Source organism: Mustela nigripes, chromosome 15, assembly GCF_022355385.1.
Source record: "Mustela nigripes isolate SB6536 chromosome 15, MUSNIG.SB6536, whole genome shotgun sequence".
In the NCBI taxonomy this organism is placed as follows: domain Eukaryota; kingdom Metazoa; phylum Chordata; class Mammalia; order Carnivora; family Mustelidae; genus Mustela; species Mustela nigripes.
In genome coordinates this window covers 24,471,802-24,498,032 of record NC_081571.1, presented here as the reverse complement: position 1 = coordinate 24,498,032, position 26,231 = coordinate 24,471,802, and the positions used below count along the sequence as shown (strand labels likewise).

The 26,231-nt window shown below is 38.1% G+C and overlaps 1 protein-coding gene across 3 annotated transcripts in view; it reads left to right on the top strand.

The window, feature by feature from the left end:
- Positions 1-26,231, top strand: part of CDADC1 (cytidine and dCMP deaminase domain containing 1) — a 47,148-nt gene that overhangs the window by 10,275 nt on the left and 10,642 nt on the right. For all 3 annotated transcript variants that reach the window (XR_009400074.1, XM_059378148.1, XM_059378147.1), the window contains 5 exons: positions 7,862-8,039; positions 12,628-13,197; positions 18,619-18,668; positions 22,681-22,850; positions 24,488-24,677. Coding sequence is in view for 2 of the 3 variants with exons in the window: in XM_059378148.1 (XP_059234131.1) it covers positions 7,862-8,039; positions 12,628-13,197; positions 18,619-18,668; positions 22,681-22,850; positions 24,488-24,677 (1,158 nt within the window). In the remaining variant the exon portion in view is untranslated. The remainder of the gene's footprint in view (positions 1-7,861; positions 8,040-12,627; positions 13,198-18,618; positions 18,669-22,680; positions 22,851-24,487; positions 24,678-26,231) is intronic.

Sequence of the window (26,231 nt, the reverse complement as noted above, 5' to 3'; positions counted from 1 at the left end):
AGGTGAAGAGGACTCTGGACAAAAAAGTGACAAATTAAACTTAGCCTAAGAGTTTGTTTGTTCTTTGTTGTTGTTTGTTTTGTCTCTGTGCCTATGCTGAGGGGCGGAGGAGGGATAAAAGATTGCTCTAATAATAAATTGATGAGTATACTTCCCGCTTATGAGGAATAGTGTTGGGTTTTGGGGTCTTTTTTAGGAATTGTTTTTTAATATTATTTATTTATTTAGAAAGAGAGAGGATACAAGCAGGGGGAACTGCAGAGGGAGAGGGAGAAGAAGACTACCTCCTGAGCAGGGAGCCCAATGCAGGACTCGACCCCAGGAACCCTGGAATCATGACCTCAGCCAAAGGCAGAGGCTAAACTGACTGAGCCACCCAGGCACCCTAGGGATAGTTTTTTTTTTTTTTTTTTTAATATATTATTTATTTATTTGACAGAGAGATCACAAGTAGGCAGAGAGGCGGCAGAGAGAGAGGGGGGAAGCAGGTTCCTTACTGAGCAGAGAGCCCCCTGTGGGGCTTGATCCCAGGACCCTGAGATCATGACCTGAGCCAAAGGCAGAGGCTTAACCCACTGAGCCACCCAGGTGCCCCAGGGATAGTTTTTTTAAAAGTCTTTTGTGGCCAGGGTTTCTGGCTTTATTTCTGTTTGCTTAGCTACTGAGAAAATCTAAAGCTAAAATCTTTAATTACAGCCATTTTCATTTGTCACAATTGGTTCATTTTATTTTATTATTATTATTTTTTAATTTTTTAATTTCTTTTCAGCGTAACAGTATTCATTGTTTTTGCACCACACCCAGTGCTCCATGCAATCCGTGCCCTCCCTAATACCCACCACCTGGTTCCCCCAACCTCCCACCCCCACCCCCACCCCTTCAAAACCCTCAGGTTGTTTTTCAGAGTCCATAGTTATTTTATTTTATTTTTTAAACTTTTTTTTTTTTTAAAGTAATATCTACACCCAGCGTGGGGCTTAAACCCACAACCCCAAGATCAAGAGTTGCATGCTTCACCAAACAAGCCAGCCAGGTGCCTCACAATTAGTTCATTTTAATAAAATGAACTCTAGCATGCTGAGATCTCTTGATATGGCTTTATTAGTTCTTTTCCAAAGTTGTAATTTAAAAAGAAAAACTCACTGGAATTATTCAGAAGTAGATACTAACATATACTTTGTATTTGGGGAACATAAAACTCAAGAAATTTTGGGATGGGAAGGGAAAGTTCACGGTAAATTTAAAGCTTGTTTTAAAGGCCAATATAGATCTTTCATGTTTTAAATTTATTTTTGGAAGTATATTTTGCAAAGGACAGATTTTTGTATTCCTTTTAAATGTCTTTATAGTTTAGGAAGTGGTTAGTTAACTCAGAGAAGGAATTCTATAAACTTTTCTCTATTCTTTCTTTTTAGACATTTTATAAAATATCATTCTCCATAGTTGCAAACATTTATACTCATAACTGAAACTGAAACTTGACTGTTTTAGTTAATAAAGCTCTGGTCTGTACTTTAATTTCAAGATGTGTCCTCTTGGGGATAACTGTAGACTGAAGCCCTTTGAAAGGGAGTAGGGAATAACGGGTACCCTTTTCTCAGCCTAAGTTCCCCAAGTACTGTAATAATCAGTCCCAGACCCAAAGATTGGATTTACATTCCTTACCTCAGAGCCCTTTCCTGTGAAAATGGTATAGACTATTTTGTCTACATAGAACTTATTTTTAAGTTCTATTTTTCACCTTACACAGAACTGATTTTTAACTTAGTCCATTTTATTTGATATTAATATTGTCACACCAACTTTTTTAGTTAATATCTGTGTAGGTAAGGACACATTACGTTTAAAGTAACACTTCTTTAGAATGCCAGCCTGTCCCCAGCCTCCAGGGCTTGGAAGCAGAGTCAGCCCAATCCCCTACGTGGGTGGCATACTGCTCAGGTAGCTCAGACTTACTGCTTTGGCTTTGAGTTCTCTTCATTTGTAACACCTGAGAAGGTGTCTTCCTTTCTTTTGAGCTTGACTATGCATTTAAAACTTTTTTGTAGGGGCATCTGGGTGGCTAAGTCCTTAAGTCTGCCTTTGGCTCAGGTCATGATCCCAGAGTCCTGGGATCAAGGTGCACATCTGGCTCCTTGCTCAGTGGGGAGCCTGCTTCTTCCTCTCCTACTCCCCCTGCTTGTGTTCCCTCTCCCTCTGTCAAATAAACAAACAAATAAAAGTCTTTAAAAAAAAACTTTTTGTAAATAATCTACATATTTGTAGAAGGTGGGACCTACCCACATTAGTCTAGACTGCCATAGTGTGAAAAATTGGGAGAGTCAGTTTTGAGAAAGAAGTTGAGAACTATCTTTATTTAGTCAGTATTTGAAATATTTTAAAAATTTATGATGACCTCTGCTTTGTTTCTGCCTTTTACCATCTGTGGGTCTTTCAGAAAACCACATAATCTCTTTGGGCTTCACTTATCCATGTATAAAACCACAGGGTTTCCTACATTTTTTTGTTATTACCACATAGAAGCTTAACACTAAATAGTTATAGACTGGATGCTGTAAGAAACAAGTCAAATCAACTTGGTTCTCACCCTTTCCTAGGTTAAAGTGTACTTATTTTTCAGTCAGAAAAATTAATGGATAATTAAATGGTTCATTGTTCAGTTAAGAATGCCTAGATTTAGAAAATTTCTGGTATAAAGCCAACATTAAACTTTCCGAAAAGTCTTTGGACCTAATGAGAAATGTGTTTTTGTTCAAACTGGGTTCAGATCAAGAACTAAATAGAACTTTTATTTTATTAATAAATCAAGTATAATCTGTGATATAATCATTAGATATGTTAAAAAAAAATAAAGTTCAACTGAGTAAACTTAAAGATCTAATTGCTTTATTCAATGATTCATGAATCTAGCAGCATCCCCTCTAATAAATAGAAAGGAGCTCTTCCTCATTGCAAAAAGGGGAGGCTTCTACAGGCAGACCAGGCAGGAAAAGGGAGTGTCTATAGTTTTAGGCAGGGTTACCTTCCTTTGGGGAACTGCAGGAGTTTATCAGGTGGATTTCCTCACTAGCTGACCAGGAAATTCAGTCTGACTGGTTAAGGTTATATTCCTGGGAGTGGCCAAAGCCTCAGTTAGGTGAGGCATTAAGTCTCAGTCTGATGGTGTGGGCTTAGCATGAGTGACTCTATTTGGGGCCTGCTTTTGGTTGCTGAGACCCCTCCACCTGAGAGATGTGATCAAAACTTAAGGCATTAGTGCCATCCCTTGCTGTTGCTCTGAAATTCTTAGAGTTTTTGTTGATTGTCTATGGTGGTATTCATAGGACATGAGTTTTAGTTTTGTTTTCGCTGGTTTTTTTTTTTTCGAATCTTTGTGGTATTCACAGACCATGACTTCAAGTTCACATTTTTAAAGGAAGTCATTCTCTTCATTCCTTTTCTGATGTTCCAGTCTCAGGTAAATGATTTGTTTGGTGGTTAGTGGCTGCGAACACACATTTAAAGCTGTATTTGAGAGAATACAACAAACCAGAGAGACCACTATGATTATTACAAGCAGGGTAGTCCCCAATATCTAGAGTGTGTTTCGAGCTGCAGTCCCCAACACCCAAACCAGGCAAAATTAAATAAGTTAAAGGAAGACCCTACTGAAGGATTCACTTTCTTAAGCCAGGTGGCTCGTTTGGTGGTTTCACAGCTGAGTTTCAGCTTTCCCACAGCATTAATCCATGTGCAGCAAGTGGTGTTGGTCACAGTACAGACAGCTCCTTGTTCAGCCAAAAAATAATCAAGGGCCATCCCATTACCAAGAACAGCTTTGGTCAGAGGGCCCAAGGATTTTGTTGGGCAGCTGTTTTTTAAAAAGCAGATTCTGTAATACTTTAAAGAGTTAAGGAAAATTTCCTGATCATAGCCTCATTCATACTCACTCCTAACCAGGGAAGGGAGCTAATTTTTAATCATGTATGCCTCCTGTAATTCCTTTTTGAATCTTGGCTCAGAACTGGAAAGGTAACAGCCAGGGAACCAGTACAATTTAAGGGGCTTAGACTATACAGGCAGTTTTTACTCTGGTTGCTCTTACCTTGTGTCCCTTCCTTTGTACAGAGCTTGGATGAATGTTTCCCTGGGTTGTTAACAAGAGACAGGGTTTGTTCTGGAGAAACAGGTGTTGGAAATCAGGGAGAAGTTTGTGACAGGCAGAACTGCAGAATCACCAGCATCAGGGCAAGTTCAACAGTCATTTGGAAGTTGGATTAGCAACGGCCCGAGATACAAGGCCAAAGCAAGGCAAAATATGGACAAAATCACAAGGACCTTCATGCTGTAAGAATTAGGAAAAAGGATGGTCAGAGAGGGAAAGAGGAATGGAAAGAAATGTTCTTGATCCCACATTTTGGGAGAGAAAGCAGTGGAGAAGACATTTAGCATTTATATTTGTCCATGACAAACAATTTTATGAAAGCTGTGAACTAAATTCTGGGCAAGGTAGCTTCTGTAGCAGTTTGTATTTATACTAAACCTCCACCCTCTCCCCTTTTTTTCTTTAGTCTTAGGAATTGGGGATGGTTTAGATTAGAGTTCCTGGGGAAGATCCGGTAAAACATGTGCATCTCAAAGGCACAGGGAAAGAATGTTAAGTTCCTCCAAAACAATTTATAAGCCTTTTGAGATAAATATGGGAGGTTTGGGGATTGGTAAAAAGAATAGGTGGATTTTGAATTGTTTCTAGAGCTGCATTTCTGGTTTTGTAAAGATCTGTAAGATAAGAACAATTGCTTTTAATTTCTCAAGGAATTGGGTTGTAACTTAAATGACATCATAGGTTGATCCCCCATCCAACCACATCATCTTCAATTTGCTTTTATATATTAGGGAAAATATTTCCAACTCAAGATGGAAATCAAAAGATTTCTGTGTACAGATTTAGAGCTCTTTGTCATTGTAATTTTTTAGTAAATCCATAAAAGCGTGAGAAGGTTTTTACTTTTCCTCTGGGTTCATAGTTTTTTATTTTAGCTTAGGGGAGAATGTCTAAGAAAAACTCTGATCAGGCTTTGAATATCAGCTTTTAATCTGGCCAACTTCTGACCACAGGACAAGCTACTTAAAAAAACTCCTTTTAAGTATCCTATCAATTTTCAGCTGAGACAAACAGTAAATATTCCTGACAGTATTAAATAACCCCCTGGACTCAAAGGCGTCCACAGAGAGGGCTCAAAAGATTTTTTTTTTCCTCTCTTTCTCTCTCTCTCACTCTCTCTCTCTCTCTCTCTCTCTATCAGTTACTGTAGACAGAGATCCAGGAGAGCTGACTCTGGTAAGAGTTCTCACTCTTAGCCAGCTTTGGCCAGTTTTTCCTAGGATCCCTCAGCAGACTTGTAGTGAGGTGTAAAGTCGGTGTAGCTTTGGTGTCTATCAATTTTATCAAGGTTTTCAAATCATTTTCATTTTATTTTCCCTTGGCTGTTTAAGGGAATAAGGTAGCAATTTACCTGACACTTCCTTGGAGCCCTGTCAACCCTCCTTCAAGGCTAGTTCTAGGGGTCTCTGTAAGGCTACCTACTTGGTGGACTTTTGTTTATGGTCTTGTAGTCTCCTGAAGATTGGAAAGAAGATTGAGGCAGAGGATTACTAGAATGAAGGTATACTCAATTAAAGGAGGATAGAGGGTGACAGTAGGAGTTACCTCAGTCTTAGAGTTCTGTTGTATATACCTCTTGTGTCTTTAATTTTTCACAAGTGATTTGCAACAAATCTTTCAGTGAAGGTATTTTGGGATTTTGAAGCCTTTTGGAGCTTTCTGCATGCCAGTTAAAACAGGTATATACCACTTTGTTTGTTTGATTTGGAAACCCTTTCTTCTTGAATGATCTTATCTAACTGGACCATTCCTCACCGTGTCCATCTCATTCTAGGCTGTTAGTTATCTGAGGGCTTCTAGCAGTTTGGTAGGGCTCTAGCCAGAAATGGAGTTTAACCCATATTTTCTGTCCAGCGGTAGCTAGTGGTAAAGGAGGTACAACCTACATTTCTGTCTGGCCGTATCTTGGGGTCCCCAACCTGATGGTTGTTACCAAGCCAACTTCTTAGGGTACAAAAAAGCTTAGGAGGATTTTGTCATTTTGTAGATACTTTTAGCTTCCAGGATTATAATTTTTAGACTTATAATAAGTAAGGGTGCCAGAAGGTAGTATGCTTTGGAATTTAAGGGTCTCTCTTTCTCTCTCTTATTTTTTTTCCGATTTTATTTATTCTAGAGAGAAAGAAAGAGCGGGGGGAGGAGAGGGGGACAAGCAGACTCCACACTCAGCATGGGCCCTGATACAGGGCTCAATCTCAGGACCCTAAGATCATGACCTGAGCTGAAACCAAGAGTCGGATGATCAACTGACTGAGCCACTCAGGCACTCCTCTATCTATCTGTCTTCCTACCTATCTATCTGTCTGTCTAGCTATCTACTTACTTTTAAGCTAAGTGGGTTTCTCAGAGCCAAACTAATAGCTAAGAAGAACATGCTGCTATACCGGGGTTGGGAGTTGTGTGATGTTTTACCCTATACCTAATTGCATCAAAATTTTCTTGAGGTTGGTGGGTGACCTAGTGTCATTCTAACCCACTCTATGACCAGCTTATCCTAACACAGGATTCTTAGAGTTTGGTGGCAGTTGCTCTAACAGCTTTTTTTTTTTTTTTAAGATTTTATTTATTTATTTGACAGAGAGAGATCACAAATAGGCAAAGAGGCAGGCAGAGAGAGAGAGGAGGAAGCAGGCTCCCTGCTGAGCAGAGAGCCCGATGCGGGACTCGATCCCAGGACCCTGAGATCATGACCTGAGCCGAAGACAGCGGCTTAACCCACTGAGCCACCCAGGCGCCCCTGCTCTAACAGCTTTTAAGTGCTTAACCCATGTCCACCAATTTGGCAGCTTTTGGTCAGCCAAGAGTCCGATTAGCAGTAGCTTTTACCTACACAATGTAAGACAAACATGCTCACCTTAACACACCAGCAGTAATCAAGAGATTTTACCTTAGCCTGGCCAAAAGAAGGCCTTGTGCACACCACTACCAATTCTTAACATGCAGTCTAGGACTGGGAAAAGGACTGAACCAGCACTCCTCAACAAATAGGGACTATAGCCTAAGATTCCACACAATGGGGAGTTGTAGACTGAACCACAAGGAGTTCCCAATATGGAATCTGGGGGCTAAGTCAAGGGGTGGGGGTTCCAATCAAATGGGGGATTTTGGACTGGAAAAGCAATCAGATTAAGAGCTCAGTGCAAAGACATTTAAGCCCAGAACCAAGAGAAACTCACCTATGGCCCTTAGATATGGCAAGAAAGACAGAGGGTATCATGCTTGTGTTTCTTGTTGTCCCTGAAGCCATCAGGAATTTTCCTTTGTATCCAGATGCTTCCACCAAATCTGTTAAAAACCAAGTTCAACTGAGTAAACTTAAAGATCTAATTGCTTTATTCAACGATTCGTGAATCATACAGCATCTCTAGTAAATAGGGAGGGGCTCTTCATCACTGCAAAAAGGGGAGGCTTCTATAGGCCTCTACAGACTTCTACAGATGGGGCAGGAAAAGGAAGTGTCTAGCAAAAAGTGGATTGTTTCAGGCAGAGTTACGCTCCTTCGGGGGGCTGCTGGAGTTTATCAGGTGGATTTCCTCACTAGCTGACCAGGAAATTTCAGTCTGACTGGTTAAGGTTATATTCCTGGGAGAGGCCAAAACTGCAACTAGGTATTAAATCTCAGTCCAATGATGTGGACTTAGCTTGAGTGACTCCATTTGGGGCTTTTTTTAAATAGATGTTAGCACTAATACAATATTATTTTGTATTTTAATGTAGGTGAAGAGAACTGGTCTTGTGGTGGTGAAAAACACGAAAATTGTTGGTCTCCACTGTTCTAGTGAAGATTTGCATGCTGGAAAAATTGCTCTTATAAAACATGGGTCAAGGCTGAAAAACTGTGATCTTTATTTTTCCAGAAAACCCTGTTCTGCTTGTTTGAAAATGATTGTAAATGGTAAGTGTAGATAAGGCTTGGTTGGGGATTAATAGTATTTATCTAAGAATAACCAAGATAAATTGCCTAAACACCACTACCGTTTAGAAATATGAATACATATCAGAATATAGTTTGATACTAAGAAAAGTCAAACAACACGGATTCTGGTCTCAGCCCTGTCACTGTTTAGATGAGCCTTTGTGTATTAGTAGACTAATGCTAGCTACCATAATAAACACTGAAATTTCAGTGGCTTAATATACTAGACCTTTATCACCCATGTAATAGTCCAACATAGGTGTTGCTGAACAGCAGGCGGTTTTTCTCCATGTGGCTGTTTCATGGGTGTAGGCATCTTCTGTGTTTTGCTACTGTTGTCTTCTAGGGCCTTGAGTCTTTTGCATCCAGAGGTAGACTGAGACAGAGAATAGAGAAGGCACACTGCTCCTAAAAACTAAAAATGCTGGCCTAGAAGTCACTTGCATCATTTCTGTTCCCATCCACTGTGGGCTCTGTAGCTCCTGTCTGAGCAGCTGTCTCCCAGGGACTGCTCTGTACTTTGGACGGAGAAGCACAAATTATTAATGTTTAACTATCCATCTCTGCTACACCAGGCTGCTCACTAAAGCTATGCTTATGATTCTGTTTTGTATCCAGGTAAGTATGCATACCATTCTCCCATTTAAAAAATATTACATCTTTTACATAGGCACTTTGATGTTGTGACTTAGAATATGAGTTATATATTTGGTCTTCATCCCATTCCTGGTACAAAGCAAATAAAACCCTTGGAACTTCCTGGGTGATGAGGGTGATAGAGGTGTCTTTTGTTATTCTTAACAAGCCCCCTTCAGCCACACTTGAGTTTGTTAGTGAAGGGACTTTTGGGAAGCTCCATAAATGGGGGCCCGCTTGTCAGCAGAACCAACTAGGTAATTAAAGGGTTGGCGCTTTCAGTCTCACTTCTCAGACCTCTGAGGTTTGAGTTCAGTTACCAATGGCCAATAATTTAATCGTTCATGCCTATGTAATGAGGACTCCTCCTCCAAAAAGAGCAGGTTTGGAGAGTTTCTGGAGAAGAAAAAGCTTATATAGTTTTTTGTTTGTTTAAAGATTTTATTTGTTTGACAGAGAGAGAGCATAAGCAGGGGGAGCGGCAGACAGAGGGAAAGGGAGAAGCAAGCTCCCCGCTGAGCAAGGAGCAGATGTGGGGGTCAGTCCCAGAACCCTGCGACCATGACCTGAGTTGAAGGCAGATGCTTAACCAACTGAGCCACCCAGGCATCCCAAACAAGGCTTAAACAGTTTTAATCCATTCCCTCAATTTGCTGCTTGGATTATTTGTTACAACTTAATGTAACACATCATCTAGTACCAAATGAGTGATAAAGGCTGTTAAGTGATATATGAATTGAGGGGTGTAATAGTGATCTATACAGGTTGTCGTGTAATGAAAGGCTGGGGCTTAAGCTGGATCTTGACGGGTCAGATGGAGAGGAAGAAGAACACATTCCATGGGAGCAGCACATGCGGGATCATTGGTTTGTGAGAAGCAAGGTTCTGGGGTCAGTGTTCATAATGGAGAAATACTCTTGGAAAGCGAAGTCATTTCAGGCTCCCCAGCTATGTTCTTCTCTTTCTTTTTCTGGGGAGCCCGTAACTCTTTAGGCTTATGTTATAAACTGAATTATTCACTTTTTTTTTTCACGGAACACTGCGAACAGACAAACTGTGTGGCAGATGTTCTCTCAGAAAGGAATAAGTGAACCTATCACTCCCAAGAAAACTGACAGTATTTGTTGCCAATGATAAAGTTTGAGTCTTCAAGTGAAAATTAGAATTTTGAAAAAGTTACATCCACCGTCATGAGCTTCCAGCTTCCTAACACTTGAGATCAACACTAAGACTCTAATGATGTAATATTAATGATGGTCATCCTAACGAACAGTACTTTGTCTTAATATCGTAAAGTCGGTAAACCAGTATTTTCCAAAAGACCAACGTAGGATGCTACAAAATCATGCATGCGTGAGAGAGCCATTGTAAGTGCACAGTAAACCAATGGACTTTAACATAGTTGTATGGAAAGTTTATTGATATATTTCAGATTCCATACTGTAACTAACTTTTAAGAAATTACCCCTCAAATTTTTATGTAGTGTCAAAGAGGAATATTCAGTTATCTGAAATGTGTGTTAAAATCTTCTTTTTCAACTATACATGTGTGTGGATCTGAATACTTTTCATATACTTCAGTGAAAACAACCTATCACAGCAGATTGAAAGCAGGAGCAGATTTGAGAATCCAGCTGTATTCTATTAAGCCAGATAATAATAAAGAATTTTGTAAACATTTAAAACAATGCCATTCTTCTCAACTAGTTTTTATGCTGTTTTGGAAAATAGTTATTTTTTATTAAACTGTGTTATATTAAAGTATAGTAGGTTCTCTATTGTTATTTTTAATGAATTAAAAAATATTTTTTTGAGGAACGCCTGGGTGGCTCAGTGGTTAAGCCGCTGCCTTTGGCTCAGGTCATGATCTCAGGGTCCTGGGATAGAGTCCCGCATCGGGCTCTCTGCTCAACAGGGAGCCTGCTTCCTCCTCTCTCTCTCTCTGCCTGCCTCTCTGCCTACTTGTGATTTCTCTCTGTCAAATAAATAAATAAAATCTTTAAAAAATATATATTTTTTGAAATTTTTTTAAGTTTCTAATATAATAAATATCAGTAGGTATAACCTATATAAACAGAGCTCTTTAGGGTCCTCAATAATTTTTAAGAGTATAACGAGTTCTGAAACCAAAACATTTGGAAACCCCTGCTGTAGCATTTGCCAGTGGTACATGAACATTTGTTCAGAGACTAGTCATTCCCTCTTCTCCTTAAATCAGGATTGCTAGAAGCAAACCAGATGCTTAGGTGAAAGATTGACTATCACCACTGAGTAGAAATGGATTGTGAGAACTCCAACAGAGGGAAGGTGAAATGCAGCCACAGGAAACGTTCTGATATCAGCTCTGAGCCTTCAAAGCTGATTTATAACCCAAGCTACAGTAAGAGTCAGGATGAGCAGGGTGTAGATAGAAATGTGTGTTTGTTCAACTAAGACTTCTTAATTCATCTGTTTCTTGGAATGCAGGACACTCTGTGGGCCATCTGTCTTTTCCCTTCTGGGCACAGTCATAAAAATCTGTCCTAGCTGAAATTCCATGAGATAACTAGTAAAGGAGTCTCTTTGTAAAATACTAATCAATTGATGATCATTTGAGTGCTTAACCCTGTGTAAAGGATCTAATTGTTCCCTCTCAAATATAAACTATTTTTTTCATCTGTTTGTTACCTAGTTTTATTTTCTCTTTTGTAAATTGTCTGATCATATTGTTTTGTCTGTCTTGAGGCCTTATTGTTCTCGTCAATTCTTATGTATTGTTAATGAATTACAGTTTTTTCTGTACATTAAAGATTACTAACCTTCTGTCACATTAATTGAAAAGAAATTGTTTTGTCTTTAATTTTGTGGGCTTAAAAAAATTGATATTGCTCCCCCCCCCCCCCAACACGTTCATATAAACTGCTGCCCTCACATTCTTTTGGCCATTTAGGTTTTTTCTATATGTCTACTATTTATTTATTTACTTACTTGAGAGAGAAAGAACGAGCAGGGGCCAGGGGCGGGAGTAGAAGCAGAGGGAGAGGGAGAAGGGTACTCTGTGCTGATCAGGGAGCCCAAAACAGGAGCTAGATCCCAGGACCCCAGGATTATGACCTGAGCCAAAGGTGACACTTAACTGACTGAGCCACCCAGACACCCCTATGTTTTTACTGTTTTAAACAGTGCTGCACTAGATATATATGCATGATTTTGTTTGTTTGTTTCTATTTAGAATTTTTCTTTCTTTTCTTTCTTTTTTTTTTTTAGAATAGCTTCCCAAAGGAAGAATTCCGACCATAGGTACATTTTTAATGTATGGATGAATTATTTATTTCAAATATGAAACTCTCAACAATATCAGTTGTCAGCTATGATCTTTCTAAAAGCAGCCATTTGATTACTTATAGGACTACAGTATGTAGTTCTGGTGCCGGGCTTGGGGACCACACTGAGCAAAGCCTGTGATTCCACAAATATCTTCCAGGCACCCATCTTTTCCCATAAAGGGCTATATAACAAATCTCTTAGGCTTTGCAGGCTATATGGTGTCTGTACAGGTACTCAACTCCACTACTTCATTGTAGTGCAAAAGCAGCCAGAGACTGTCAATGAATGGGTGAGTCTTTGTTCCGGTAAAACTTCATAGACACTGAAATCTGAATTTCATAAAAAGTTCATTTGTCACAAAATACTATTCTTTTGATTTTTCCAACTATTTAAAACTATAAAATCCATTCTTAACCTACAAGCTGGGAAAAAAAAACAGGCAGCGGGACAGATTTGGCCTCTGGGCCATAGTTTGCCAACCTTTGGGCTATATTATAGTTGACTTCATAATAGACATTTATTATATTGGGACCACTGGATCTACCACAGTGATAAGGTGGATTTATTAAGAAAGCCCTTAATTTCAACATGGATCTGATAACTGCCTTTCATATTTTGTTTTCAGCTGGAGTTAACCGAATTTCATACTGGCCTGCTGATCCAGAAATAAGTTTGCTTACTGAGGATTCTAGTTCTGAAGATGCCAAGTTAGATGCCAAAGCGGTGGAAAGATTGAAGTCAAACAGTCGGGCCCATGTGTGTGTCTTACTTCAGCCTTTGGTGTGTTATATGGTGCAGTTTGTAGAGGAGACCTCTTACAAATGTGACTTTATTCAAAAAATTGCAAAAACATTGCCGGATGCTAACATTGACTTTTATTCTGAATGTAAACAAGAAAGAATAAAAGAATATGAAATGTTATTTTTGGTTTCAAATGAAGAAATGCATAAGCAAATACTGATGACTATAGGCTTGGAGAACCTATGTGAAAATCCATACTTTAGCAATCTAAGACAAAATATGAAAGACCTTATCCTACTCTTGGCCACAGTAGCTTCCAGTGTGCCCAACTTTAAGCACTACGGATTTTATTGTGGTAATCCCGAACAGATTCATGAAATTCACAATCAAAGTTTGCCACAAGAAATTGCAAGGCACTGCATGGTTCAGGCCAGGTTATTGGCATATCGAACTGGTGAGTTATATGCTTAGTGCATAAATTGGGGCTGACTGATTGGGTTGTATTTGTCTCAGAAGTAAAATGGTATTCGTCTCATCTATTGTAGAGTTCATTTACTCTTAGACACTAAGATCTTGCTGTTCATTTTATGTGTGAAGTTAGTGAAACCCTTGAGTAGGCAACTCTTAGAGCAGTTTTAGGATTCCTGTGGCCTTATTTTCAGTGCTACATTTATAAATCAGGGACTGATTATCTAGACCCTTCCACTTCCTGCTTTTGTCATCTCATTAATCACTGAGCCCTCCACTAGAAATGGGACAAAAAGAGAAAGGAGAGAGAACTAAAATCATTCATTTTAGTTGAGTTGTCAATATTTTGTATGTATTCAGCATTTAATAAAAACTTTAAAAATTTTCATAACAAAAATATGAATTCAAAATAACGAATAGCTTTGTAGTAAAGGAATATTAAATTCTTCCAGTTGCTGGTATGTCTTTAATCAGCAAGTTGAAAAAACAGATGTTTTTACTTCATTAAGTTGTCCATGAGTGTATATGTGAAAAAGGAAAGTGTTACTTGGGAATTTTCGTTATTGTGATGAAAGATGGCATCTGTATTTCCAATTATAGAACAATGTTTTCACATCTTACCAAGCATAAGATTTTTCAAAGTAAAATCATGATCACTTTTAAATGTAACTTTGAAAGCGGGGGGAAAAATATAGGCAGGAGGAGCAGTAGAATAAGTTTTGATGAATGGAGGATATTTTTTAGCTTATCCCAAGAAAGAAGGAGAAGAAAGAAAATCACAAGAAAAGGTTCATACAAATGCCACTGGTCTGCAGTATATTCTAAACAAAGACCACAATCAAAGTACTTTTCACTAGAATGGAGATTCTCAACTGACAGTATATCAGAATCACCATTAAAAGTTTTATTAAAAGTACAAATGCTTGAGTTCCAACCCAGACCCACTGAACCGAGTCCATAAGGATGTGGCCTAGGCCTATGAATTTTTAAAGTTCTCCAAGGGATTCTGATCTTCAGCAGGGTTAATAATCACTCAATTTTTATTAAAGAATTTGGTTCTACTATAGGCACAAACTGTATGATTCCAAACAACTGTTGTGTAAAAGTCTGATTTAATGTCATTATGTTGTATCGTGGGCCATGCACTAGTGTCTTGGCCAAAAAACCAGCTTTCTAAAGAATCTTTCTCTTAACCATTCTGGAAGGACAGAAATAAATGGGAATAGCTGTTACAGCCATAATTCACTAATTCCCCTTTGCTAATAAGAATTCAGCTGATTCCAGAGTGAGATGGGCATGCACTGTTCTTTTAATTGATCTCAATATCTCCTCAATATTCTCATAGGAGAATCATACCATGTATGAATCATGAATCATACCATGTATGAATATGAATACATATGAATATGAATATGTATGAATGTGAATCATGAATATGAATCATACCATGTATGATTCCAGTGTTTGAAGATGTGGTAAAAAAAAAAAAAAAAGAGGTGGTAATGTATAGATACAAATTCGTCCCCATGTTCTTTATAAGATACTTATAAAGTATCTCATAAATTTGTAATAAATTATAAAGTTATCCACTATTTCTGTGCAGAGTTTTGTACATAACATTGTGCTTTTGCACTTGATGGATAACTGAAAAAAATTTTCAAGGTTAAATTTTTGATTTTGCGTGACTGTTTGCCTGGAACCCAATCCTGGCTAGGATGCAAGTCTCGGGGATGCAGTCCGCTCCGCTGTCAGCTCTTCTGGGGAAGAGAGCCATGTGTTCATCACCGTTTCCTTAGCACTGAAGCACAGTGTGTTGAATGGATAAAGGAAATCTTTTTATATCCAAATGTAGATGGTCCACAATCCCTTCTCCAAAATACTTGGAGCAAGATGAAAAGGAGTCCAAAATTTTTCAGATTTTAGAAAGGTAATATGGTTACCTTTAGAAAGGTAATATGGTATTGTATTGCATATGACACAGCTCTCCGGGAGGGGCCTGAAGCAGTACATTGTAATCAAACACATACATATGGAGTAAAATGTACGAATATTTGCACTAAATATTTGGTCAGGTGTGGCCACAAAAGAAGTACATCAGGCTGTCCCCAAAAAAACATTTGATATAAGGGATTGATAAGGAATTCTGGACTTGTATTCTTCACTGATGATAAATTATAACAGTAACAGTTTATTGAGCACCTGGAATTTGTAAGGCATCGAGCCAGGAAATTTATATATGTATCTCACTGAACACTGAGGACAATCCTGCAAGGTAGCTATCCCCATGATAGTGTGTGCTCTGAATAACCCAGAATTTTCATTTCACTCTGTTCAGTTTGTTTTGACTTTATTTCACAAAGTGAAGACACCATTTCTTTAATCCATTTCATTCAAAAATATGCATGAGTAAAATGAATCCCAAAACCTCTAACAACAGAATTCTAAAAGTAACTAAGAAGTAGATGCCTATTTGCTTTTTGGATGCTGAATAAATAGGATCCCCAGAGATCTTGTTAAAGGACATTTTGAATTAGCAAAAAAGTGACAGTGTTCATTTAGACTCTAGAGGGGGATAAAAGAGAGGAGGGCATTGCCTCTTACCCATCTGGTTCAAGTGTGATTTTTTATCTTTTTTGAGTCCTCTTTTCCCTTAGACTAAGTGCTTTCCAAAGCTGAGGATTATGCTTTCCTCCTAAACCACAACTTTGGTGATGAATATAAGTTGGAGTAGCCACAAAAGTGAACTGTTTCAAATCATAACTTGGTGATTCTCAGCTTGCAGTATGCCTGTGAATCAGAGGGGATGCTCATGGAAAGTATGGGTTCCTGAGCCCCGCCTGACTCCTTTGGAGAGGTTGCTTCAGATTTCCATGGGAGCTGGGAGGCCTCCCTTTTAACAAGCCTCCAGTGATTCTGATGAAGTGGGCTATGGACCGCACACGGACATACTCTGATGTGACCCCAGAATCAGGGGCAAAATAGCCACACCCGTGTTCCAGAGCCATGGGATAAAGAATTCTCTGACTTTCAGTGATCAGAGTCTCAGGAATTGGGCTCAGTGATTATAAGTTGACCTTTCCTTCAAAGGATGTACAGAGAAAACCTTGTGAATGATCAGATCATGGGGAGCAATTTCTGTAAAAATTACAGATACAAAAAGATTCTTGAGAAATGATCTCATCTGTCATCCAGCCTTGGAGCCGTGGGAAATCTCCATCTAGCATGGATGAAATTTATTCTGATCTTAAAAGGCACAGTAAAGGATGTTCTGTCAGTGTAACTAGATTTAGCTAGACAGTAGAGCTGCATACTGATGGAAAATCACATTTTCCCCCTCCTGACAATGTTTAGTCTGTCCCCCGACTGAAACAGAAAAAGTGGCTCCTGAAACTGGAAAAACATAACATGAAAAACACTTGTGCCAATGATAGGAAAAATAGGCCCTTAGCATGAAGAATTTCTATTTCAGTCTCTCATTTTTTTATTTCAGGTTTATACATATATTAAGGATAATTTTGCTTAAAAGATTTTGGTGTTTCAGGCAAATATAATCTTATGTTTTTAGCTTCTGCCACTTGCCTTAGTAATGAGCGTAAAGCTATAATTGTATTCTTTCCCCCCTCATGTTATATTCTTAAGGTCTTGGAAGGAACAAAATTTTGTTTACACCACAATCTCTTTCATGAATCTCCACTCTAGAACAAGCCTTCCCAATACCCTCCACTCCTCATTTCCTACCTAGCACAGCATGGCAAACAGGTGCTTCTGTGTTTGCCCCTTCCTGTCTCCCTCCCACGTTGGGCTGTACATTTCACAAATACAGGAACCCTCACCACTGTCTACTTGGGCAATCAATAGAGAGAAACCTTTGTTAAGAAATTCTTAACATCAGAGGGAGGGGTAGGTTTCATCTGGAGGGCTACATTTTAGTCACTTGATTTCTCGGCCTGTTTTCTCATCTAGAAAAGGAAATAGCTGCTTTACCTGTAGGGTAAAAATGAGATGGTACATAAAAAGTGCTTCAGATAAATTGCACAGATGCTTTGTGATATAATTTTGAAAACCCGAGCTTACTTGAACTGAAGATGGGGGATTTCATTATGTTATCATAACTTCTAAAACTTATTTATGAAGCAAACTCATTTTTTTTTTAAGATTTTATTTATTTATTTGACAGAGAGAGATTACAAGTAGGCAGAGAGGCAGGCAGAGAGAGAGAGGAGGAAGCAGGCTCCCTGCTGAGCAGAGAGCCCGATGCGGGACCCGATCCCAGGACCCTGAGATCATGACCTGAGCCGAAGGCAGCGGCTTAACCCACTGAGCCACCCAGGCGCCCAGCAAACTCATTTTTAATGCCTGGGTAGGATAAAGTTATCATCGGGGGGGATTAACTTTTAGGAAATTATAGGGTAAAACCATAGTTTCATTTACTCCATACCAATATGAGTAAGTTCAGATGATTGGTACCATCTCTGTGTAAGTGTACCTACTTAGCTACATCAGTCCCTTGTTAAGATTTTGATAAATACTATGTTTTTGTTATTAGTGTATAGTTGTCTTAGAAATTTGAAACTTACCCTAGTACTAGTAGAAAAAGTCAATCCTTGATATGCAGAATTTCTATTTTGGTTTTTTAAAGCTTTCTGTTTCAGATTAATGGTTTTAAAAAATACAGCTTTATTTGTTGCAGAAGTTTGGGTTCTACAAGGAAATTATAATCTCGTGTTTAAAACTTCTGGCACTTGATTCAAAATGAGCATTATTCACTAAGTTGCCATTCTTTTCCCCTTCAGGTAAACTCTGAAGGTCAAGAAAGGGTTTTATACACAAATACAAAACAAATAAAAGTTTGTTTTTGTTTGTATTAAAAGTTTGAACTCCTTCTTAGCAAGGACATTTCTGCAAAATGTATTTTCCATGGTTAGAGTGTTTAAAAAATGGTAGAAGACAGATTTGAGTGTTGTGAATTATTGTTACATTAAATCCATTACTTCAGAAATTTCTTTTTAAATCAATTTCATCATCTGTTAGAAATAGTCTTTTAGAAACTGGCTTAGTGGAGAATCTATAAAATTACACTCTGTTCTGGCAGCTTTGAAGTAATTGGACTGTGGGCACTGCCGTTTTAATGAGCTCTGCATATAGATCATGTGTGACTGGGTTGGCAGTGACCCTGCCTGGTTATTTAGTGCCTAGTTCCATATTCCGTTCTTAAAAGTATTTATTTTAGTGGTAAATTTTTACTAAATAAATTTAATAATAAAAATGTATTTCTATAATTAGTGAAGATGTCAAGGATTGTTGCTACATTATGAATTATGTTTCAACAATATATATTATTTTTGGAAATGTGTTTCTGAAATTAACAAATTGATCTTTACTGAGTTAAATGTCATTTATCTTTCAGAGGATCATAAAACTGGAGTTGGAGCAGTCATCTGGGCAGAAGGAAAATCTGTAAGTATGAAAATAATTTCTTTAAGTTTTTATTTATTTAAGAAATCTCTGCATCCAATGTGGGGCTCAAACTCATGACCCAAAGATTAAGAGTTGTGTGTTGTGTGCTCTTCTGACTGAGGCAGCCAGGCACCCCTAGAAATCATTCTTTAGACATTTAACCTTGATTTTGTTTAAACATAGTTCGATCTTAAGTGCATTACATTTTATTGACCCATTGGGGTTAATATTTTGTATGGGTGCTTTTACTAAATTGTATAAACAGTTGATCATTCCCAGGGTGCCTGAGTGGCTCATTGGGTTAAAGCCTCTGCCTTCGGCTCGGGTCATGATCTCAGGGTCCTGGGATTGAGCCCTGCATGGGACTCTCTGCTCAGTGGGGAGCCTGCTTCCTCCTCTCTCTCTCTGCCTGCCTCTCTCTGCCTACTTGTGATCTGTCAAATAAATAAATAAAATCTTAAAAAAAAAAAAAAAGCAGCTGATCATTCCCTCAACAAGTGTCTAGATAGACTCGTTCATTTAGCAAACATTTATTAAACACCCCTACAGGGTAGGCACTGTGCCACAGTAAACAGGAGCTAAAGACCACATTTTCTGCCTTTCCTGGCCTTAAATAGTTTATTAATGGAGACAGGAGAACAAAAAAAGACTGGTATATAACTGTAATTATAACACGGCACTGGGAGGGCATGGAGGAGCAATCTCTCTGCTGCTTGGAGAAATGAGTAAAATATTCTTGGAGGAGGTAGGGTGCTATTTATTAGTCTTGAAGAATGCGTAGGAAGACATGAGACAGTAAATTAGTATGACTGGGAGGATAACATGCAGAGGGAGAGGGTATGAGAGAGAATGTGGGAAAATTCAAGTGATTTGGCTTATAATATGCACTGTACTCTATAGTAGAGTAGCAGAACATTAGACTGGACCATGAAGAAATCTGTATGCCATGTAAAGAGTTTGGACTTTATCTTTTCAACAGTGGGATACTCTAGTGCTAACCAATAGAAATAAAAGGCAAGTCACACACATAATTTTAAATTTTCTAGGAGCTGCATTAAAAAAAAAATAAAAACATGGGACGCCTGGGTGGCTCAATCAGTTAATCATCTGTCTGCAGCTTAGGTCATGACCCCAGGATCCTGGGATCAAGTCTGCATTGGGCTCCTTGCTCAGCAGGGAGCCTGCTTCTCCCTCAACCTGCCCCTCCCCCTGCTTGTTCTCTCTCTCTCTCTGGCAAATAAATAAATAAAATCTTTAAAAAATAATAAAAAAATAAAAGAAACATGTATTTAATTTTAAGAATATATTTTATTTAATCAAATATCCAGAAATACTCTTTCAACATGTAATCAATATAAAAGTTATTAATAAAATATTCTGCATTTGGGGGGAGTAGTAACTCTCCATAATCCTATATATAGTTTATACTTACAGTACGTCTCAATTCAGAGTAACCATATGTGGCTAGTGGCTACTCTGTTGGACAGTACAATCTAAGAATATTTGAGATGGGAAAATGATTTGATCAGATTTATACTAAAAGGGGGAATGAAGTGGGGCTACACAGCAAATAAGGAGCTAATAAAGAGGAGCTGATGAGGACTTGGAAGGGCAGGGAGTCAGGAGACACTTAGTAACCACAAGTCTGACTGAAAGAGGAGTAGGAAGCTCAGGCCTTGCCTCCTAGACTTAACAGCAAATAATTTGACTGTTTCCCTGGATATATCAAAAGCCCCTCAAGTTCAACTAACCAACAATCTAGTATCTTCCCTGCTAACCTATTTCTTCATCAGTGGTCACCATCCTGTTCCCTGTTACTACACACGTATAATCAACTAACAAGTGCTATGAATTCCACCCTCAAAAGATCTTTTGACTCTACTTATCTCTACCCCAGCTATGAGTACCTACTGGAATAGATTCCTCCACCAAAAACTCCCGTAGCATTCTGTGCAACTTTGTTACACTCATCACAGTTGAAATTATGTGCACAATTTCTTATCTCCAGATTATAAGGTTCATGAGGGCAAGGATTCTGTGTCTTGTTTATAGCTGTATTCCTGGCACCTAACACAGTGCTTGGCCTATGGTTGGAACTCTCATTTGTTTATATGAAAGCCCAGCAGGCTTTGGCTTAACATCTGGTTCTCAAGTGCTTGTAAGAATTTAAGTTTCCAGTCAAGCTATCTATAATAGGCAGCATGGTAAAGTGGAAAGACATGAGTATGGAGTCTAGCAACTCAGGCTTGAATTCTGGCTGTGTTGCTAAGCATTGTGACCCTAGATAAGTTTCATCTCTCTGGGCCTCATTTTCCTTATCCAAAAAATGGAAAAACTAATAGTATTACTGTCAAGGTTGTTGTGATGATTGATTAAATTAAATAATACATATAAAACTCAGCATGATGTTTGACATGTAGTAAATGCTCAAGAATAATTTATTATTATTACTAGAGAGATAACATTTTATTTGTAAGCTTTTGTTGGCGCATGATAACTAAGACTTTTATAAAGAGGTCATACTGGGGTCCCTGGGTAGCTCAGTGAGTTAAGCCTCTGCCTTTGGCTCAGGTCATGATCTTAGGGTCCTAGAATCGAGCCCCGCATCAGGCTCTCTGCTCAGTAGGGAAACTGCTTCCCCCTCTCTCTCTGCCTGCCTCTATGCCTACTTTGATCTCTCTCTCTGTCAAATAAATAAATAAAATCTTTTTTTTAAAAGAAGAGGTCATAGTAATGAGTTTGTTGAAACTATCACATGAATAGTTAGAATATATTGAAATTTACCAAGGTTTACAGCATATTCCAAATTATTATAAACACTTATGATTTTTTTTTTTATCTTTGTAAGATTTTATTTATTTATTTGACAGAGAGAAATCACAAGTAGTCGGAGAGGCAGGCAGAGAGAGAGAGGGAAGCAGGCTCCCCGCTGAGCAGAGAGCCCGATGCGGGACTCGATCCCAGGACCCTGAGATCATGACCTGAGCCGAAGGCAGCGGCTTAACCCACTGAGCCACCCAGGCGCCCAACACTTATGATTTGTACAGCATTTACTCTAGTAACTGATATACCATTCATATTATATATAATAGGCCATTGACTATGAGAGATAAAAAAGAGCTATTTAAATTAAAAAATCAATTATAAATATATATATATAATATGCCTATTATATATATATATATATATATATATATATATAAACATACAATAGAGGCTCAATAAATATGAATATTAAAGGAAAGTACATTTGCAGGGGGCATCTGGATGGCTCAGTCAGTTGGCTGTCAGCTCAGGTCATGGGGATCAAGCCCAGCATCTGGCTCCTTGCTCAACAGGCAGTCCGCTCCTTCCTCTCCCACTGTCCCTCCCCCTGCATGTGCTCTCTCTTTCTCTCTCTCAAATAAGCAAAATCTTTTAAAAAGTTTTTAAAAAGGAAAGCACATTTTTTGTTTTTCAGCTGTATCACAATAGCACATTTTTAGTTCAATAATAGAAATTGTTCAAAATATTTTTAGAATTTCTGACTTTGTTAACTGGCAGAACAGTATATATGAAATTAACAATTATTTATTGAGGACCTGTTATATATGGAACACTCTAAAAGGTTTACTTCAAGGCACAGAAAAGAGGCATAAAACATGGTTTCCATTCTCCAGGATCTTGTAACCTATTTGGGGAGAGATGTCGGAATCAAATGAAATAATTTGAATTAAACAAGTTTTTGATTAAACTAGTGTTTAATTCAAGGACTGTTTAATCTCAAGCCAGTGTTTAATCTCAAGGACTACCTTGAGATTTTATATCAGAAATGATCAGTCTTCTTGAAATTTAGCTTTGACAAGACAATACTGCAGTAGAAGAATGTAAGATTGATTTTTTTTGTCATAGAAAATGGAATTAGTTATATAAAGTGTGATACCAAGCTTTAAAATACAGTTTCAGTTGCCTTTTTTTTTTTTTTTTTTTGAATGTTGACAACTCACCTTTGTTGGTTTGCTCACTACCACAGAGAAGTTGTGATGGAACAGGCGCGATGTACTTCATAGGATGCGGTTATAATGCTTTTCCTGTTGGATCCGAGTATGCTGACTTCCCACACATGGATGACAAACAGAAAGACAGAGAAATAAGGAAATTCAGATACATTGTACATGCGGAGCAGAATGCCTTGACATTTAGGTATGAAATTCGTTTGCATGTCTTTTTTTGAAAGCATAGGAAGGGCTTAAAAAAAACCAAAACATGGCAAGGGTTAGTTGAAATTGGTTTTCCTTTAGATTAATTAATTAATTAATTTTAATTCTAAGAAATATTCTTTTCAGAAGTATAATTTTGGTTATATCTGCTGTTTGCTGCCTGACCTGACGCCATTGTCAGAGATCCTCCAGGCCTTTAAATTTGTTGAATGAGCCTATTTTTTTCTTGTCTTCCTTGTCTCCAATATCCAACTGCTTGAAGTTTGTCATTAGGGTCTTCCCTATTTCCAAATTTTAAGATATCCTTTATTTCCTAAATCTAGAGCACATGTATCTATGAATATATAGATTTTATTCTGAACCAAATTGCTTTAACATGGTTTTTGTTGGAGATGATAACTTGCATTATCTCCCTTCAGATGCTAATCTAGATCATTTCCACAAACATTTCTCCACATTTACCATTAAGAGAGTGATCTTAAGGGATTCAAAACTGAGTAAGGGATGGCTTTTGTCCTTGAGGAGGTCATAGTGCTCCTCAGTGTAAGACTTCGTTCAAGCTAAGATGATGGGTTTTCTGGGAAAGGCCAACACAAAGTCCTCTGGAAATTCAGGGACTGTGGCAGATTGAGGGGAGTATGAAGGGAAAGCTGCAAGGAGGAACTGACATTTGAGCTGAATTTTGAAAGTCTGGTAGTCACCACTGTGGCATTTGGACATGCTTACTTGAAGGGAAGCTATTCTTGCTTCAGACAGCACCAGATGCTTCAAGACCATCTTGTAGGTATATTAAGTAGACAAGATGCATAAAATTCTGTTACCCTGATCTAGACAAACAGAATGGGTCTGAACTAGGGAGATGGATCTGGAAGGCTGGCAGTGGTATAAGACAGCTGACTGAGAGCAGTGGAAACCACAGAACAAGCAAATGCAGATGAGAGCATTCCTTAGTGCTAAACTACCCCAGCAAACAATTAATTCTCTGGTCTTGTCCTTGGGCTCATCGTTACAGATTGACTTGCTTCATTTGTATGGAGGCATGAATCTGTCAAAGCCAAATGTTTGTTAAAGTAAAGCATCCTGTCTCAGGGAAGAGGTAAAGTAATTGTAACTCAAAGCAGATTTTATGTATTCATTTAGCAATTTAACAAGCATTTATTAAATATCCAGTAGGTACTAGGTAAGGGTCAGATCTTTTGGCACCCATGATGAGCTAATGTCTAATCTCCCATGGTGAACTTGTAAGGAGGATGTTAGTTCCAGCCCCTAACTGTGGCATTACAGAGTTCTTAATGTAGATGGCACTGTTCTTGTTCTCCTTCTCCCCCGCTCTCTTCCAGTGTCTGCCCATTTTTATTTGTAATCTAATACCGAACATCTTACTGATTGCTTAGAATAAATAAATGAATTGTAATGATCATTACTGTCATGTTCAGGTTGTATATTAACATTTCATGAGTTTATATGTTTGTAATTCTCTAATTTGGCTAGAATAAAGTTTACTATTGTTTATAACATAAATCTGTTCTAAAATCAGCTCAATTTTAGTATTTAAGGATTTCTCTAAATATAACTCTCCTTGTGGAAGCCAACTTTTTAATATTTATACATCTTTCGTAGGTGTCAAGAAATAAAACCGGAAGAAAGAAGTATGATTTTTGTCACAAAGTGCCCATGTGATGAGTGTGTGCCTTTAATTAAAGGAGCAGGCATAAACCAGATCTATGCCGGAGATGTAGATGTTGGAAAAAAGAAGGCAGACATCTCTTACATGAGATTTGGGGAACTTGAGGGTGTTAGCAAATTTACAGTAAGTAGATAACACATTTTTTTTTTCAAGTATGCTTTCTATTATATTGTCAGGTACCCTGCTGATTATTTTAAATTAGTGATTCCCACACTTTTAAAGAGTTCCAACAAAATATTATTACTGAGTTTATTTTTTATGTGCAAGCACTCACCTTATTACAAATGTTCAGCTTAAACTTTCTGTCTTATGAATTAATAGGTTTCTAGAGAATTGCAGTCTTGATCTTACAGATTTTAAATTAATAGTCCCTTTGGTGCCATCTGGTGGCTAACAAAAGAAAATCTCTGACCCACCTCTTCCCTTGCCCTTCTGGTGTGGGTGGTAAATAGAGGTGAAAATAGTTTCGGATTACCCAAGAGAGGGACTTACACACACACACACACACGCATGCACTCATGATACATGTTTCTCATGGGAAAGATCAGAAAAAGAAGGGACTTAATATTGCAAAAAAAAAAAAAAGGTACTGAAGTAGTTCATGGAAAACTTAGAACTTTTAACTGTTCCACTATGTAGGTTTCTTTTAAAACTTCTTTTCAGAAACAATCTCAAACATACAGAAAAGTTACAGAATGTTACAAAGAACTTTTTTCCCCCCAGAAACCTTTGAGAGTAGCTTGTTGACATGATAACCAGATCATTGTCAAATACCAGTAGATTTTCCTACAAAACCATAATACAGCCACAAAACTCAGGAAATTGTCATTGATACATTACTGCCATTTCATCCACAGGTGCCAATAGAAGTTTATCAGCCGTGCCAGTGTTCTATAGAGCAAAAGGATCCTGCTCAGAATCATATGCTGCTTTTAATAATAATTCTGACATTTAATGTAACACTTAAATGCAAGAATTTGCAGTGGGTATAAAAAGCATATAATTGTTTATAAATTTTGAGTTTACCGGGGCACCTGGATGGCTTAGTTGGTTAGGCAACTGACTCTTGATTTCAGTTCAGGTCATGATCTCAGGGTCATGAGTTTGAGCCCCACATTGGGCTCCACCCTCAGTGGGGAATCTGCTTGAGATTCTTTCCTTCTGCCCCTCTCCCTGCCCCAACATTCTCTCTCTCTCTGTCTCTCTCTCTCAAATACATAAGTAGATCTTTAAAAAAAAATTCCAGTTTACATTCCTGTCTTGAATCCACAGTCCCTGGAACATATAAGGCACCAAAAAGATACTTTTTAAACTGTCTCTCTATATATGAATACATACACTTATACACTTATATATTTATATTTATAATTTATATTTAAAAGTTTAAAACTATAAAACATTGTCTAGTTTCTCTGTGTGTGCAGTATTATAAATATTTACCCTTTTTATTTTTGTCATTTATTTTTGTTTTTTTATTTCCAGTTTTATTTAAATTTATAATGATTTTTTGTTAAGATTTTATTTATTTATTTGACAGACAGAGATCACAAGTAGGCAGAGAGGCAGGCAGAGAGAGAGAGAGGAGGAAACAGGCTCCCTGCTGAGCAGAGAGTCCGATGCGGGACTCGATCCCAGGACCCTGAGATCATGACCTGAGCCGAAGGCAGCGGCTTAACC